General features: G+C 48.3%; 1 protein-coding gene across 1 annotated transcript in view; it reads right to left on the bottom strand.

Moving 5' to 3' along the window:
* The window catches only part of LOC141161274 (uncharacterized), a 69,762-nt gene extending 62,063 nt beyond the window's left edge, over positions 1-7,699 (bottom strand). Inside the window, exon 1 of the mRNA XM_073646071.1 lies at positions 7,316-7,699. Coding sequence (XP_073502172.1) covers positions 7,316-7,631 — 316 coding nt within the window. The 5' untranslated portion in view covers positions 7,632-7,699. The remainder of the gene's footprint in view (positions 1-7,315) is intronic.
* Between the last annotated feature and the right edge of the window lie 9,699 nt (positions 7,700-17,398).

Below are 17,398 nucleotides of genomic sequence, written 5' to 3'. Positions count from 1 at the left end.
TATAGTAGCCCAGAGGTTCCGCCTCCCAGACCCGTTACAGTTTTGCTCGGGCCATGGAACCTGGTGGCACCCAAGCTCCCTCGCTTTCGGACCTGTGTCATGAACTGTCCCGTCAGAGGTCCCAACAGGAGTCCATCCTGGGTCACCTGCGGAATGTCAATACTCGCCTGGACACTCTGACTGCTCCACCAACAACCTCCGCCAGTGCCATGTCTCGCAATCCGGCAGCTCCGCTGTCCACTAACACCATGATATCCTACCCCGGACCTCGGCTTTCTGCACCTCCTCGCTTCGGAGGCGACTCAGCCCAGGCTGGGGGCTTCATAAATCAGTGCACCCTGCACTTTGAACTATTGTCCCACCAGTTTAACTCCGACCGAGCCAAAATTGCATTCATCATGTCCCATCTCACCGGGGAGGCCCTGGCCTGGCTAAATCCTCTATGGGAGAGAGGAGACCCCCTGGTGTCCAACTTGCCTGCTTTTCTCACGGCTTTCCGGAAAGTCTTCGACGAACCCGGACGGAAGACCTCATCCGCATCATCGTTGCTACGCCTCCGTCAGGAAAGTCTCACCGTGGGCCAATATGCCATACGGTTCCGTACCCTTGCCTCGGAGCTGGCCTGGGATAACGACGCTCTGGTTTCCGTCTTCTGGGAGGGTCTGTCCGGCCGTATTAAAGATGAACTTGCCGGTCGGGACATTCCTACCACTCTCGATGACTTAATAACTCTTGCCACCCGGATTGACCTACGGTTCCAGGAGCGTGCCAGAGAGGTCACCCGTGAGAGGAGGTTACCACGTCTAGCTCCTACTTTTCAGAAACCCGTCACTCCTTCTGTCTCTAACCAGGTACACCCTCCTGAGCCTATGCAGGTCGACCAGACCAAGATGGTCAAGACCCGTCAGGACTTACGCCGTGCCGAGGGGACCTGCTTCTACTGTGGCAGTAAGGAGCACCGGATCCGTGCCTGCCCGGAGAGGTCGGGAAACGCCTGTGTCTAGGTTCGCTCAGAGAGGTCCACCTAGACAAGAATAAATCCTCTCCATCCCTGCTGTTGTCAGTTTCAATCGTCTACGGGGAGAACCGTTATTTCGAACTAGCCCAACTGGACTCTGGAGCAGCCGGGAATCTTATTTCACAGTCCCTGGTAGAGAAATACCGCATCCCCACCAAACCTCTGGCTGTACCCTTGTCTGTTGCTGCCGTGGATGGGGGCCTCTTACCACGCCCCATCCAACTCATCACCGAATCCATTACTCTGCAGGTGGGAATGCTGCATTCTGAAAGTATCTCCTTCCATGTTCTGCCTGGACTCTCTCACGCCCTCTTGCTAGGTCTACCTTGGCTCCAGAAACATGCACCCGTTCTTGACTGGCAGACCGGAGAAGTCCTTCGCTGGGGACAGGGCTGCCATAAGACCTGTCTGGTTCCCGTTCATCCCGTCCGTCCTTCTCCTACCCCAGCTAATCTACCTGGACTTCCGATTCCTTATTGGTCTTATGCTGATGTCTTTAATAAAAAGGAGGCAGAGACACTACCCCCTCATAGACCATACGACTGCCCTATCGACCTGTTACCTGGTACTTCTCCTCCCCGTGGGCGTATTTATCCATTATCCGCTGCTGAGACCCGGTCGATGTCCGAATATATTGAGGAGAATCTGGCCAGGGGATTCATCCGGAAATCTACCTCCCCGGCGGGAGCAGGCTTCTTTTTCGTCAAAAAGAAGGACGGCTCTCTCCGTCCCTGTATAGACTATAGAGGCCTTAACCAGATCACGGTGAAGAATAAGTACCCCCTTCTGCTCATTCCGGAGTTATTTGATCGTCTGAGGGGGGCTAGAATCTTCACCAAACTGGACCTCCGTGGGGCGTACAACCTGGTTCGTATCCGTCAGGGGGATGAATGGAAGACGGCATTCAATACCCGGGACGGCCACTATGAATATCTGGTAATGCCCTTTGGCCTCTGTAACGCTCCCGCCGTCTTTCAAGAGTTGGTCAATGACATCTTCCGGGACCTTCTCTACTCCTGCGTAGTGGTGTACCTGGACGACATCTTGGTCTTCTCTCCGGATCTCCAGACTCACCGGAGGGATGTTCGTCAGGTCCTGCTCAGGCTCAGGCAGAACCATCTCTACGCTAAATATGAGAAGTGCCTCTTTGAGCAGACCTCGCTTCCGTTTCTGGGCTACATTATCTCTCAGACCGGCCTACAAATGGATCCTGAGAAACTGTCTGCCATCGAGAAATGGCCCCGACCAGAGGGGTTGAAGGCTATTCAACGGTTCCTGGGCTTCGCCAACTATTACCGCCTCTTCATCCCGCACTTCTCTTCCCGGACTGCCCCAATTTCCGCGCTCACCCGTAAGGGTACTAATCCCAAGGAGTGGCCGCCCGAAGGAGAGGAGGCCTTTCTTTCCCTAAAACAGGCCTTCTCTTCCGCCCCGGTGCTGCATCGCCCGGACGGCAACAAGCAGTTCTTCCTGGAAGTTGACGCCTCCTCCTCTGGAGCCGGAGCGGTACTTACTCAAAAATCATCTTCCGGGAGAATGGTAACTTGTGGCTTCTTCTCCAAACTCTTCTCCTCTTCTGAGCGCAACTATTCCATAGGAGACCGAGAGTTATTGGCCATCAAGCTGGCGTTGGAGGAGTGGCGTTACCTACTCGAGGGGGCTCTTCATCCGGTAATAATTTACACTGACCACAAGAACTTGGCTTACCTCCAGCATGCCCAGAGACTTAACCCGCGCCAAGCCCGGTGGTCCTTGTTTTTTGCTCGCTTTGATTTTGTTCTTCATTTTCGCCCGGCTGACAAAAACGTCAAAGCAGACGCCTTGTCCCGATCCTTTCTGGTGTCCGATCTCGAGGAAGAACCTAAACATATCATCGATCCCGCCAGAGTAATGCAGGTGGCTCCCGTGAGTCTAAATCGTCTCCCTCCCGGTAAGACGTTTGTTTCAGTACCTGATCGGGAGAAGATCCTACACTGGGGCCATTCGTCTAAACTAGCTGGCCACGCCGGTCAGAAAAAGACCCTCCAGCTTATTGCCCGGCACTATTGGTGGCCTACCCTGCACAAGGACATAATAGACTTTGTTTCTGCCTGTGTGTCCTGCGCCCGCAACAAAGTCCCGAGACATCTGCCAGCCGGACGCCTCCTTCCGCTTCCTGTACCTGCTGCCCCCTGGCAGCATATAGCAATGGACTTTATAACTGATCTCCCCGTCTCTGCCGGTTGTACGGTTATTTGGGTGGTCGCTGACCGCTTCTCCAAGATGGCTCACTTTATTCCCCTGCCAGGCCTTCCGTCTGCACCCGAGCTGGCTAAAGACTTTATCCGCCACATCTTCCGTCTTCATGGCCTGCCCCTCCACATCGTGTCGGATCGTGGGGTACAGTTCACCTCACGTTTCTGGAGAGCCACTTGTAAACTACTAGACGTCACCCTGGACTTCTCTTCCGCTTACCACCCACAGTCCAATGGTCAAGTGGAGCGGATCAATCAGAACCTGACCAGTTACCTCCGGCACTTCGTTAATGCCCACCATTCTGACTGGGTGGATCTCCTACCATGGGCCGAGTTCTCTTATAATAATCACGAGAGCGAATCCTCCTCCAAATCCCCGTTTTTTGTAGTCTTTGGTCAGCATCCTCGGATTCCTTTTCCTGTCTCCACCTCTGTGGACAACCCGGCTGCGGAATCTCTCGTTAGCAAATTTTCCTCCATATGGGAGAGTACCCGGTCCGCACTCCTTCTGTCATCCGAGCGTATGAAAAGACATGCTGACAAAAAACGCCTGGATCCTCCACAATTTCGTCCAGGAGATAAAGTCTGGCTCTCATCTAAATATGTTCGACTCAAGATACCTTCTTACAAGTTAGGACCTCGGTTCATCGGTCCTCTGGAGGTCATCAGTCAGATCAACCCGGTGGCCTATAAATTGAAACTCCCGGCCAACTTACGGATCCCTAACTCCTTCCATGTATCTCTCCTCAAACCCGTGGTGCTTAACTCTTTTTCCAAGTCTACAGGTACGCCTCCTGCTCCGGTTTCTGCTGAGGACGAGTTTGAGGTAGAGAACATTCTTGCCACCAAAAGGGTAAGAGGAAAGACCTTTTTTCTGGTAGATTGGAAGGGGTTTGGTCCTGAGGAGAGAACGTGGGAGCCCCGGGAGAACATCCATGCCCCTCTCATCCTAGCTAAATTTCTATCTGGCCTAAAAAAGGGGGGGCCTAAAGGGGGGGGTACTGTAGTGCCGGCGTCCCTGCCCTCTGCTAGGCAGGGACACTGTTCCCCTCACCGCTCTGCTCCGTGCCCGGCGTCCCTCTCCCGCTCTGCTGGCAGCGCGCGCTCCTTCCCGGCCACTGTGCTTAGGGCGCGCGCGCGCGCCCTCCCTCCCTCTTAAAGGGGCCGCGCGCGCCGTCCTAAGGAGTCCCCGGCCAATGGCCGGAGGACTTTACCATATATAAGGCACCTCCTCCAAAATGGAGGTGCCCGAGCAATGTTGTTGCACCGTTCTACTCTGCTTCAGCCCTCAGGTCCCGTTGCCAGTTACCTGCCAGTTACCTGCCAGATTCCTGCCAGCTTGCTGTCCTAATCCTGCCTGATTTCCTGTTACCTGCCTGCCTGCCTGAGGTCCGACGGTCTGCCTTACAACTCCGGTCAGTCTGTCTAAGGACCAACTTGCCCGCTCACCTGGGAGCGCACATCAGCTACCTGCCTGCTTGCCTGAGGTCCGACGGTCTGCCTTACAACTCCGGTCAGTCTGTCTATGGACCAGCTTGCCCGCTCACCTGGGAGCGCTTCTCCGCTACCTGCCTGCTTGCCTGCCCGGAGGCTCCGCTGTTACGTGCTGTGACCACCAGCTATTCCAGACTCTTGCCCGCTCACCTGGGAGCGCTTCTCCGCTACCTGCCTGCTTGCCTACCTGGAGGCTCTGCCGTCACGTGCTGTGACCACCTGCTATTCCAGAGACTCTCGCTTGCTCACCTGGGAGCACACATCCTCCATCTGCCTTGCTAGCCTACCTGGAGGTTCAGCCATCATAGGTCGTACCTACCCTTTACCTAGAGACTGCCCCGGTCACTTGCCGTGACCTCCAGCCCGTTCTTCCAGAGACTGCCCCGGTCACTTGCCGTGACCTCCAGCCCGTTCTTCCAGAGACTGCCCTGATCACTTGCCGTGACCTCCTGCCCGTACACCCAGAGACTGCCCCGGTTACTTGCCGTGATCTCCAGCCCGTTCACCCAGAGACTGCCCCGGTCACTTGCCGTGACCTCCAGCCCGTTCACCCAGAGACTGCCCCGGTCACTTGCCGTGACCTCCAGCCCGTTCTTCCAGAGACTGCCCCGGTCACTTGCCGTGACCTCCAGCCCGTTCTTCCAGAGACTGTCCCGGTCACTTGCCGTGACCTCCTGCCCGTACACCCAGAGACTGTCCCGGTCACCTGCTGTGACTGCCTGCCTGGTCGCCACCCGCTCCCTTACAAGGACCGCTCCCTTGTATAGTAGCCCAGAGGTTCCGCCTCCCAGACCCGTTACAATACTGTTCTTGCACATGGGATCTTTTTTCTGTGCCCCAAGTGCATCTCGGACCAGAACATAATCAGTAGAGTAACCAGTAACCGTGACTTCATCGTATTGTTGCGAGGCAAAAAATGAGGACAAAAAACGTTGTAGTGTCGCTGTCACGATGAGACAAGGATGAGGAGGCGTAGAAAAATAGACAATATTTCTTAAAAGACAACTACAGATTCAACATCAATCCTCAGGCTGTAAAGTGTGGCAGAATATGTTGGCGCTACATATAAAATTATTATTATTACATAAAACAACTAATAAAGGAAGCCGTGATTCAAGGAAACGACACGTCCCACTCACTGGTGAGTATCAAAACCTGGACACACTGTAGAGTAACATATGAATTGTTCATAATCAAATTACAAAACAAAAATAGAAAATGATATATACAATCTCTAGATGAAAAAAGTAAATAATTGTGAAAGAGAAAAAAAAAGTTACAAGTGCATCAAGGTGCAGATGGAGAGAGCTGTCAGTCAGAGACAGAAGGCCGCACTGGGAGAAGGAGAGAGGCACGTGGCTCAATTACATAAGATATGAATGATGGATTTCTCAACAACGGCAAAAATATTTCTACAAGTGAGGTAAGGATGTATTCAGTATTGCAGAGCCTTTACATACATGTCATCAATCAGGAGTATAATCCTGATGACAGATTCCCTTTTTGTCACTGATGATCTTATTCTGTGCATCATCTTCTGGCTTTGTGATTAATAATCTGCTGCATCATCAGACAACATTTGGGTCAATCTTTTATAATATGAATCAATGAAGTCTTCTCATGTAAAGAAACAGAACCATGCTACTGCTACTTTATTAGCACCACAACAGCTACAGCTCTCAAATCGGTTGTCCCTCTCACAGATGCCAAAGCTCGCAGAATCAACAAGCAACCCTGGCACACCAGCCTGACCAAAGAACTGAGGCGGGCTGCCAGGGTTGCTGAGCGGAGATGGAAAATATCCCACTGCAACAAGCAATACATCACATTCAAACAATCCCTCACTAGTTTCAAGTCTACACTCACTGCAGCAAAACAAACCTACTTATCTCTCATATCCTCTCTGTCCACAACCCTAAACAGCTATTCAGCACTTTCAATTCTCTCCTCCGCCCCCCAGCCCCTCCTCCCTTTCCACTCGTCTCAGCTGAAGACTTTGCCTCATTCTTCAAGCAGAAGATCAATAACATCAGAGAAGCTTTGGCTCCAGCCACCTCAGCCTTCCTCCTCTAAAATCAGCTTCTCTTCCATTACAGAAGATCAACTTTCCTCTCTACTCTCAAGATCACATCTCACCACCTGTGCACTTGACCCGATCCCATCCCACCTCATCCCCAAACCTCACCCACAGTCTTCATCCCAACCCTAACCATCTCTTCAACTTGTCACTAACAATTGGTGTCTTCCCCTCATGCTGCAAACATGCCTTGATCACACCCTCATCTACTGTATCCTCACCCTTCCCTTGTAGACTGTGAGCCCTCGCGGGCAGGGTCCTCGCTCCTCCTGTACCAGTCGCTGACTTGTATTGTTTAAGATTATTGTACTTGTTTTTTATTATGTATACCCCTTTTCACATGTAAAGCGCCGTGGAATAAATGGTGCTATAATAATAAATAATAGTAACCCTAATTCTAGCTGTAATCATCTCCTCAATCTTTTCTAACTAAAAACTTTTAGGAAAAATCTAATTCCATGCCCCTCATACTACAGACCCCTCTGGACTCACCGAGCTGAGCGAAGATGACTCCTGATTCCTTGTCATCCATCCCAATGCAACTTCTGTTATCCACCAGGGTGAGGGTCTCTGTCAGCTTATACGGGATTCTCTCTGTCGTGTGTCCTCCGTATGCCCCCACTGCTTTCGACCAGTTCTGAAATTCACAGTCTTCCCAGACGTAGATGCAGGTATTAATGAATGACGACATCCCGTGACCCAAGAGGCCAAAGAGTTGGATGAGGATGCGGTTAAAGCCTTGGTTTCCTCTCTTACATCGATCAAAGCTGAAGTCTTTAATAAAGCATCTCAGCTCATCGCTGTCCATGTCTTCTCCTCAGATTGCTCTTTTCTTACTGACTGGAGCGACTGAAAGGAGACAAAGTCCTTCTGATATTATATTCCCAAGAGCTGTTATCTTCCTTCTTGATCAGTGTGATCTATCATTACAGCCATGATTGTCCCTAACACTTCCTCATACCTGGAAGGCTCAGAGGTTACAGATCAACTTCTGCGAAACTTATTAGTATCCGTATTGGTCAAATATATTATTGAGGAAAGAAAAGAGAAAAAAAAGGAAAAGACTGACGAAACAATGACACTTATATCCAGTAATGTAGATGTTACTAATATTGTCAATAATACTTCTATGCCTTCAAGGGATGAACCATCACTACAAGTTGTACTCCATGTTGTACTCCATAGACTTGTGTCTTCTCATCACCTTCAGACTAGTAAATGATAAACCCTTGAACAGACCGGTATTTCTCTTCCATAATCCCCACTTTTTGTGGTGACTCCTGATCTTTCTTCCCCCTCAATCTGTAGGAGGGTTGAAACAGACTGTGACAAGCGCCTCCTACAAGTAGCGCCATCATTGTTGGGCTGTGTCTTCACCACTAAATGATGCTGCATTACATTCTTGTTCCTCCGTCCTGGTATCATGGTGGGCAAACCGGTATTACTCAGCTCTTATTATAGTGTCACCCTTATATTGAGGATCAAAGCATGGCTTAATCACACATTGAAGGAACAAAAGCTAGCACTCTATTGACCCCCAACTCCACATGACCCCAATGTAGCTTGTACGCTCCTGCTGCAAACAGGTAATTAAAGTGGGTTATCTGATGGAGGGTAGACATGATGTCCAGACACAGCTTACAAAATAATGTTGGAGGTGAGAGATTTATGGCCTATGGAGATATCTTATGGCACTGGCCTCCCTATGTAAAGATTATTGCAAGCAGACTGCTTTGAGCTCAGATTCCCGATATGAATATTGTTTTTTTTTGTGAATGGCATAGGTCCCACAGTTACGGCAAACATATTTTCTGCGTTGTGAAGAAGTGGAGAACGTAACGCTTTAACTTACATCACTGGGCAATCGCTGCATCAGTCTCAAATGAAAATCTGACAGCTGTATTACAATACATATGCCATGTTTCTTATCTATGGAAACCTAAAATCATGATAGGAAATATGGCATTAATATCTCCCACCTGGGACCTCCAGAGGTGAAGATATCCTGAAAGTTAGAGATCTTTTAATTTTGACCTGCCCCCATAGGTTTCATCAAGGAGAGGTATGTGGGTGTGGTTTTTATATAATAAAAGCAGAGTTTGAGTTTTCGCCATTTTCAATCCTGGAAGACACAGTTCGCTGTGGTTCTGTATGAGTGTCTTCTGTAAATCGGATGAGATTCGACCATTTACAGTAAGTCTATAGTTGCGAAAAAAAAAATCAGATACCTTACAGAGCCACGGTGTAGCATCAGATTTCTATCATAGGAAACTGTAAATGGTTAATAGCTGCTGAGTAAAAAAAACAGATTGTATATGGATGACAAGTGAGAAAAAAATCTTCCCACTTTACTGGATGAAACCCTAATTTTTTTATATGGTGGTGTGAACCTGCCCTTACTGTGACATCATACAATTGTAGTGAAGCGTTATCCATCCAGACCGCATTAGAGAGCAATGGAAGGAAAACAAGCCAGGAAGCTCTCATCTTCACCCAATGGGTGGCTGCCAGAGTAAGGTTTTTTCAGGCAGAAATCTGCAGCAAAACTTATCTTTGGCAGGAAATCAGCTGCGTCAAAAATGCAGGTTTTGCTGAATTTTTGATGTGTTTTTTTTCACTGTCCTTCTGTCTCTATTCATGCATGTGCATAAAGTTCTGTGAAAAAAAAAATATTCTGGTTTTGGCATAGTGGGGAAGGTGAATTGTTCAGGAATAGTTTAGACACTGGCAATGCATTGAGTTTGTATGACACTATTTGCTTTCACACTATGGGGTCTGCCATTCAGTTTGCACAAGTATTGTTCAATTTCGCACCTCCCTGGGCCACAGGTATTGTTCAATCTCACAGGCAGGTCAGCTAATGTTTACACTCTACACATCACTAATTTATTTAAACTCTCCCAATAGAAACAATCATCTCCGTGACCAAGACAAGATGGTTAATCAAAAAATAAAACCCATATTTTGCCATCAAAAACGCTGAAATAAATTTAGCTGCGTTTTTTTATACATTTTTCAGCGGTTTTTTTTACCACCCATTACTCCCTATGGGTGAGAAAGCGCTGAAAAACCGCTGAAAGAAGTGACATGCTCTATTTTCCAAAAAATGCATGCAAGGCAGAAAATACGCAACAAACAAAAAGCAACGTGTGTGAACAGAGAATTCTGGTTTCTCATACGCTTTGCTGGTACTGCAAGATGCAGCTGAAAATTTGCATAAAAATCTGCTGCAAAATATGCAGCAAAATACAACGTGTGTGAACATAGCCTAAAAAGTCATAGTCCTCTAGTCCAGAAGCCAGCCAGCTGAAACACGCACATTGCTCGCCAGGTAAGCACCTTTTCCCTCCAGATTCCAGTGACGTTCCCATGATGACAGAGGAGTGGAATTTAATTATGAGACCACAATTTCCACATTAATTAGATCCAAAATCAAGATAATGGGAAATGTGTCATCAATTGAAAAAAAAAATTAAAGTATTAATGTTTTATTTAGCTATTTTTTTATATTTTTTACATGGTAAAAATTGTTTACAAAGCTGTGATATTTTCAATTTTTAAACACTAGGGGGAGCAGCTGACATTTGCCATGAAAACTTAGTGAAGTGCTAACTCGCCTTACGACTACAGTAAATGTGGGCGGGTTCTGATCACATGTGTCTGATGTCGCTGGTTGTTTTCGGGAGGAGATGATGAAGCTTAGACATTTTGTTGATGAGTACAATGTGATACTGAGATTGTCACCGAGGATGGCCTGCAGCGCTGATTCTGGATAAATCGATCAAAAATTGAAATGGCGCCCCTACCTGCAGTGCAATATAAACCTGCAGTGAATAAATGTTATACTTCTATACACTTCTGTTCTCATTCCATATTTCTGATTACGGTGATACCAAACTAGTGTGGATTTTTTGAAAATTTAATGTTGAGAAAAAAAAAATCTAAATTGTCAGATGTTTAATGAAATAAGGAAAAAAAAATTGTTCGGTTGGTGCCTTGATTTTTTGAGACCGGTTATTTTTTTAATTTTTCCGTTGATGGAGGCATGTGAGGACTTGTTTTTTTGGTGGTGAGCGGATGGTTTTATTGATACCATTTTAGGATACATACGATGCGTTCATTGCTTTTCTTCCCGGGAGGTTGGGTGAACGAAAAGAACACTGCGGAAGGTGCTATTACAAAACATATGGTGATGGCGGCGATAAAAGAGTATATCCATACACACACACTCATACACGGAGGTTTAGGAAATAAAAAAAGTGAACGGGAGAGCTTCTTTAATGGGGAGATAGGGGCGATTTGAATTCTGTTTCCTTTTTTTATTTTACACTTTATATATTAGCTCCATTGTTGGGACCTTGCTCTGAACACTGTCTCAGCTCTGCTCAACTCAATATAAAGCCTCATCAGATGTCTGTGATGCCGGGACGTCTAAAAAAGATCAATGCTTTATTTATATACATATTTTTTAAAAAGATAACTCATAGGTATAAATAACATGTGTGAAAGGACAACATGGGCATGTGAGGCAGCAGGGGGTAGATAGAGACACAGCTGGTATCCAATTCACATTGGACCTATAATAGGTCACATAATCCACCCATAAGTCACAAAAAATGTGTGCAGAAAAAGTTATAGAAAAAGTTATAATGACACAGATCAAGTGACCTGTAACAAGTCACAGTATAGACAACCATCAAAAGTTTTTTCAGCAACACATAAAGTACAAGCATCACATGGAAAGGGTTAAGTAAGGGATACTTAGTGAAAGTAATTAGAATAATTCCTAGAGTGCACATGTAATGTATGTCCATATAATTAATACTTCATGTTACATATGTGCCGGACTATAGAATGACCATTCAGAAAATTAATTATAACCCCAAACACAACAAACCGAACATCCAGGTCATAATACAAAATTAAATAATAAAAATTAAAAATAAAGAATTCAGCCGAACATTGTGTCAAACTAAAACACCTTTATTACAAAAATGGGTTCTTGGTAGCACTAGAGAAAAAAGTGCATACACGGATCTATACAGGGCATATATTACCTTAATACAAGATACAGACATAGAGATATCAAACATAATTATGTCATAGTACACTGATGCCACATAGAAAATATGGGATATATTTTATTACATCCGCTCTTGTGCATATAGAAGCAGGTACAACCCTAACCCTATTAAGCTTATATAGTATGTATAGTGAATAATCAACGGGCACAACCCACATAATACTAGAAATGAGGAATCTATTCAAATAAACCATTCCTAGGCACGACCTTGGAACTTCGCAATCTAACATTGGCATCAGCCATATACTCTACATCAGATAAACATGTGTTAATACCTGGTGGTCCGTCACTCCGCGTACCGCACGCCGACCCCGACGCACGTTTCGGCACACCTTCATCAGATGGTGGTGCCCAGAACACCTGTGATCACTTAAAAAGAAAAGTGTGCCCAATGGTAGGAGACCTGGCCAGATTGACGCATCCGCGGTCAGAAGGATCTGTGCGCCAAACCACGCCCCCCCACGTCATGTGACCCGCGATGCACAGACACGCGGACACGTGACTATGCACCACGGGACACATAGAGATACAGGGGTCGGGGAGGCACACAGGACGCAGACCGCGCATGCGCACATGCCGATCTCCTCACACGGGGAACATATAGTTGCAAAGAACAGCAAGGGGGCTGTGTGGCTGATGATTTTAAATCTCCTAGAGGAATGACAGTCTAATTAACTTTGGAAAATGATAACCCAGTGTGTACCGCATATAAATACACTGTGTGCAGAATTATTAGGCAAGTTGTATTTTAGAGGATTATTTTTATTATTGACCAACAACTATGTTCTCAATCAACCCAAAAGACTCATAAATATTCAAGCTTAATATTTTTGGAAGTTGGAGTGTTTTTGTTTTTAGATTTGGCTATCTTAGGAGGATATCTGTTTGTGCAGGTAACTATTACTGTGCAGAATTATTAGGCAACTTAATAAAAACCAAATATAATCCCATCTCACTTGTTTATTTTCACCAGATAAACCAATATCAGTGCACAAAATTTAGAAATAAACATTTCTAACATGCAAAAACAAAAACCAAAATAATTAGTGATGAATATAGCCACCTTTCTTTAAGATGACCCTCAGCAGCCTCCATCCATAGATTCTGTCAGCTGCTTGATCTGTTTTCTATCAACATTGCGTGCAGAAGCCACCACAGCCTCCCAGACACTGCTCCCAGAGGTGTACTGTTTTCCCTCCCTGTAGATCTCACCACAGCCTCCCAGACACTGCTCCCAGAGGTGTACTGTTTTCCCTCCCTGTAGATCTCACCACAGCCTCCCAGACACTGCTCCCAGAGGTGTACTGTTTTCCCTCCCTGTAGATCTCACATTTTATGATGGACCACAGGTTTTCTATGGGGTTCAGATCAGGTGAACAAGGGGGCCATGCCATTATTTTTCTTCTTTTAGACCTTTACTGGCCAGACATGCTGTGGAGTAGTTGGATGCATGTGATGGCGCATTGTCCTGCATGAAAATCATGTTTTTCTTGAACGATACCGACTTCTTCCTTTACCACTGCTTGAAGAAGTTGTCTTCTAGAAACTGGCAGTAGGTCTGGGAGTTGAGCTTCACTCCATCCTCAACCCGAAAAGGTCCCACAAGTTCATCTTTGATGATATCAGCCCATACCAGTACTCCACCTCCACTTTGCTGGCGTCTGAGTCGGAGTGGAGCTCTCTGCCCTTTACTGATCCAGCCTCTGGCCCATCCATCTGGCCCATCAAGAGTCACTCTCATTTCATCAGTCCATAAAACCTTTGAAAAATCAGTCTTCAGATATTTCTTGTTAAAACTTCACTTTTAATTTCATATTATAAAAGCCAAGGATGAGTTACAAAATGAGCAATGTGGCGGCTCTCAAGTACAGCACATTCCAACGCGTTTCGGCTAAACCTTATTCATGGAATAATGTGAGAACTAAGCCTACTAGCTGAAGTTAAATAAAACACACTTCTTAGTAATTGCTACAGGTGTTGGACCACAGCCCAAAAGAGAGTTAACCCATTGTTGGCAGCTAAAATTAACTACAGCAAAAAAGCACTAAAACTACATAAAATTGGACATGAGATAGAATGGAATAGAAAATTAACAAAAATACAAAATAAGTGAGAAATACATACAGAAACAAAAGATCTCTTATGCCGTGGAGCAATGAAACACATGATAGTGATCATAACAATCACTAAGGGTCCCTTATATCTGATGTGCATGTCTGTCTAGACACCATTAAAGTATAAATATAACTAGTATACGTAGGCCTATAAAAAAAAAAAAAAAAATTTAACATGTATTGGTTATAAAATTATGTCATTAATAAAAAGATATTAAAGAATACATATGATATTAATTATATGTGTGCTATTAACCAATAGAAGATAATGGAAAAAGGATACAAAGGTCATGGATATAAGCACTAAACAATGAAACAACTGAGCAGTTAAATAGTGCATTATGTTGTGACCACAAAAAAAAAAAAATCTATATATATTGTGAAGGCACTGCCAGACATAAATACGTGAGACTAAGTATATTGTAAGATGAGATCCTGTCTCACATTCAGACCTTGCGGAAATCTGGTACACAAGAGAAAAATCTAGAACGATTCTCGGTTCAGGATTTTTCTCCTGTGATCACCATCATAGGCGAATTATAATGAGGGCAATCCGGGCGACCGCCCGGGGCCCCGAGCCTGCAGGGGGCCCGCGGCTCCGGGCGGGGTGTCTAATGCCGGATTGCCCTCATTATATGTGCGGGCCGACGCGGCACATACCGGTAGCAGTGGCGGGAGGGGGGGCTCCCCCAGCAGCGGCCGCCGCTACTTCTTCATCGGCCGGGCCAGCACTGCAGCAGTTAACTTCCCTGTGCTGGCCCGGCCGCGTCACTGCTAGGAGACATGGCCCTGTGCGCGGCTGTGTCTCCTAGCTGTGACGTCACGCAGTGCTCGCCCGGTCTGTACTGCTACTTACCACCGGAGAGGAGCAGGAGCCAGGAGGACTGGAGCCGGGGGATGGTGAGTGTGTGTGTGTGTGGGCAGATGTGTGTGTGTGTGTGTGTGTGGGCAGATGTGTGTGTGGGCAGATGTGTGTGTGGGCAGATGTGTGTGTGTGTATGGGCAGGTGTGTGTGTGTGGGCAGGTGTGTGTGTGTGGGCAGGTGTGTGTGGGTGTGGGCAGATGTGTGTGTGGGGGGGGCAGGTGTGTGTGTGTGTGTCTGTGTGGGCAGGTGTGTGTGTGGGCAGGTGTATGTGTGTCTGTGTGGGCAGGTGTGTGCGTCTGTCTGTGTGGGCAGGTGTGTGTGTGTGGGCAGGTGTGTGTGTGTGTGGGCAGGTGTGTGTGTGTGGGCAGGTGTGTGTGTGTGTGGGCAGGTGTGTGTGTGGGCAGGTGTGTGTGTGTGTGGGCAGGTGTGTGTGTGTGTGGGCAGGTGTGGGGGGGGGCAGGTGTGTGTGTGTGGGGGGGCAGGTGTGTGTGTGTGTGGGCAGGTGTGTGTGTGTGGGCAGGTGTGTGTGTGTGTGGGCAGGTGTGTGTGTGTGTGGGGGCAGGTGTGTGTGTGTGTGGGCAGGTGTATGTATGGGTAGGTGTGTGTGTGTGTGTGGGCAGGTGTGTGTGTGGGGGGGCAGGTGTGTGTGTGGGGGGGGCAGGTGTGTGTGTGTGTGGGCAGGTGTGTGTGTGGGCAGGTGTGTGTGGGGGGGGCAGGTGTGTGTGTGTGTGGGCAGGTGTGTGTGTGTGGGCAGGTGTGTGTGTGTGTGGGCAGGTGTGTGTGTGTGGGCAGGTATGTGTGTGTGGGCAGGTGTGTGTGTCGGTAGGTGTGTGTGTGGGCAGGTGTGTGTGTGTGTGTCTGTGTGGGCAGGTGTGTGTGTGTGTGTGTGGGCAGATGTGTGTGTGTGTGTGGGAAGGTGTGTGTGTGTGGGCAGGTGTGTGTGTGTGGGCAGGTGTGTGTGTGTGTGGGCAGGTGTGTGTGTGGGGGGGCAGGTGTGTGTGTGTGTGGGCAGGTGTGTGTGTGTGGGCAGGTGTGTGTGTGTGGGCAGGTGTGTGTGTGGGGGGGGGCAGGTGTGTGTGTGGGCAGGTGTGTGTTTGTGGGCAGGTGTGTGTGTGTGTGGGCAGGTGTGTGTGTGGGGGGGGCAGGTGTGTGTGTGTGTGTGGGCAGGTGTGTGTGTGTGGGCAGGTGTGTGTGTCGGTAGGTGTGTGTGGGCAGGTGTGTGTGTGTGTGGGCAGGTGTGTGTGTGTGTGGGCAGATGTGTGTGTGTGTGTGTGGGCAGGTGTGTGTGTGTGTGTGGGCAGGTGTGTGTGTGTGGGCAGGTGTGTGTGTGTGGGCAGGTGTGTGTGTGTGTGTGTGTGGGCAGGTGTGTGTGTGGGGGGGGGCAGGTGTGTGTGTGTGTGGGCAGGTGTGTGTGTGTGTGGGAAGGTGTGTGTATGGGTAGGTGTGTGTGTGTGGGGGCAGGTGTGTGTGTGTGTGGGCAGGTGTGTGTGTGGGCAGGTGTGTGTGGGGGGGGCAGGTGTGTGTGTGGGGGGGCAGGTGTGTGTGTGTAGGCAGGTGTGTGTGTGTCTGTGTGGGCAGGTGTGTGTGTGTGTGTGGGCAGATGTGTGTGTGTGTCTGTGTGGGCAGGTGTGTGTGTGGGCAGATGTGTGTGTGTGTGTGGGCAGGTGTGTGTGTGTGTGGGCAGGTGTGTGTGTGTGTGGGCAGATGTGTGTGTGTGTGTGTCGGCAGGTATGTGTGTGTGGGCAGGTGTGTGTGGGCAGGTGTGTGTGTGTGTGGGGGCAGATGTGTGTGTGTGTGTGTGGGGGGGCAGGTGTGTGTATGTGTGGGCAGGTGTGTGTGGGCAGGTGTGTGTGTGTGGGCAGGTGTGTGTGTGTGTGTGGGCAGGTGTGTGTGTGTGTGGGCAGATGTGTGTAGGTGTGTGTGGACAGGTGTGTGTGTGTGTCTGTGTGGGCAAATGTGTGTGTGTGTGGGCAGATGTGTGTGTGTGTGTGTGTCGGCAGGTATGTGTGTGTGTGTGGGCAGGTGTGTGTGTGTGTGTGTGGGCAGGTGTGTGTGTGTGTGTGTGTGTGTGTGGGCAGATGTGTGTGTGTGTGTGGGCAGATGTGTGCATATATGTGTGTGTGTGTGTCTGTGTGTGTGTGGGCAGGTGTGTGTGTGTCTGTGTGGGCAGATGTGTGTATATATGTGTGTGTCTGTGTGTGTGTGGGCAGGTGTGTGTATGGGTAGGTGTGTGTGGGGGGGCAGGTGTGTGTGGGGGCAGGTGTGTGTGTGTGGGCAGGTGTGTGTGTGTGTGGGCAGGTGTGTGTGTGGGGGGGGGGCAGGTGTGTGTGTGTGTGTGGGCAGGTGTGTGTGTGTGGGCAGGTGTGTGTGTCAGTAGGTGTGTGTGGGCAGGTGTGTGTGTGTGGGGGCAGGTGTGTGTGTGTGGGCAGATGTGTGTGTGTGTGTGTGTGGGCAGGTGTGTGTGTGTGTGTGGGCAGGTGTGTGTGTGTGGGCAGGTGTGTGTGTGTGGGCAG

The sequence above is a fragment of the Phyllobates terribilis genome, unplaced genomic scaffold, assembly GCF_046119375.1.
Source record: "Phyllobates terribilis strain yellow unplaced genomic scaffold, ASM4611937v1 Scaffold_9__5_contigs__length_417890890, whole genome shotgun sequence".
Taxonomy (NCBI): Eukaryota; Metazoa; Chordata; class Amphibia; order Anura; family Dendrobatidae; genus Phyllobates; species Phyllobates terribilis.
The sequence above is the reverse complement of the archived record's forward strand: the minus strand, read 5'-3'. Positions and strand labels throughout refer to the sequence as shown.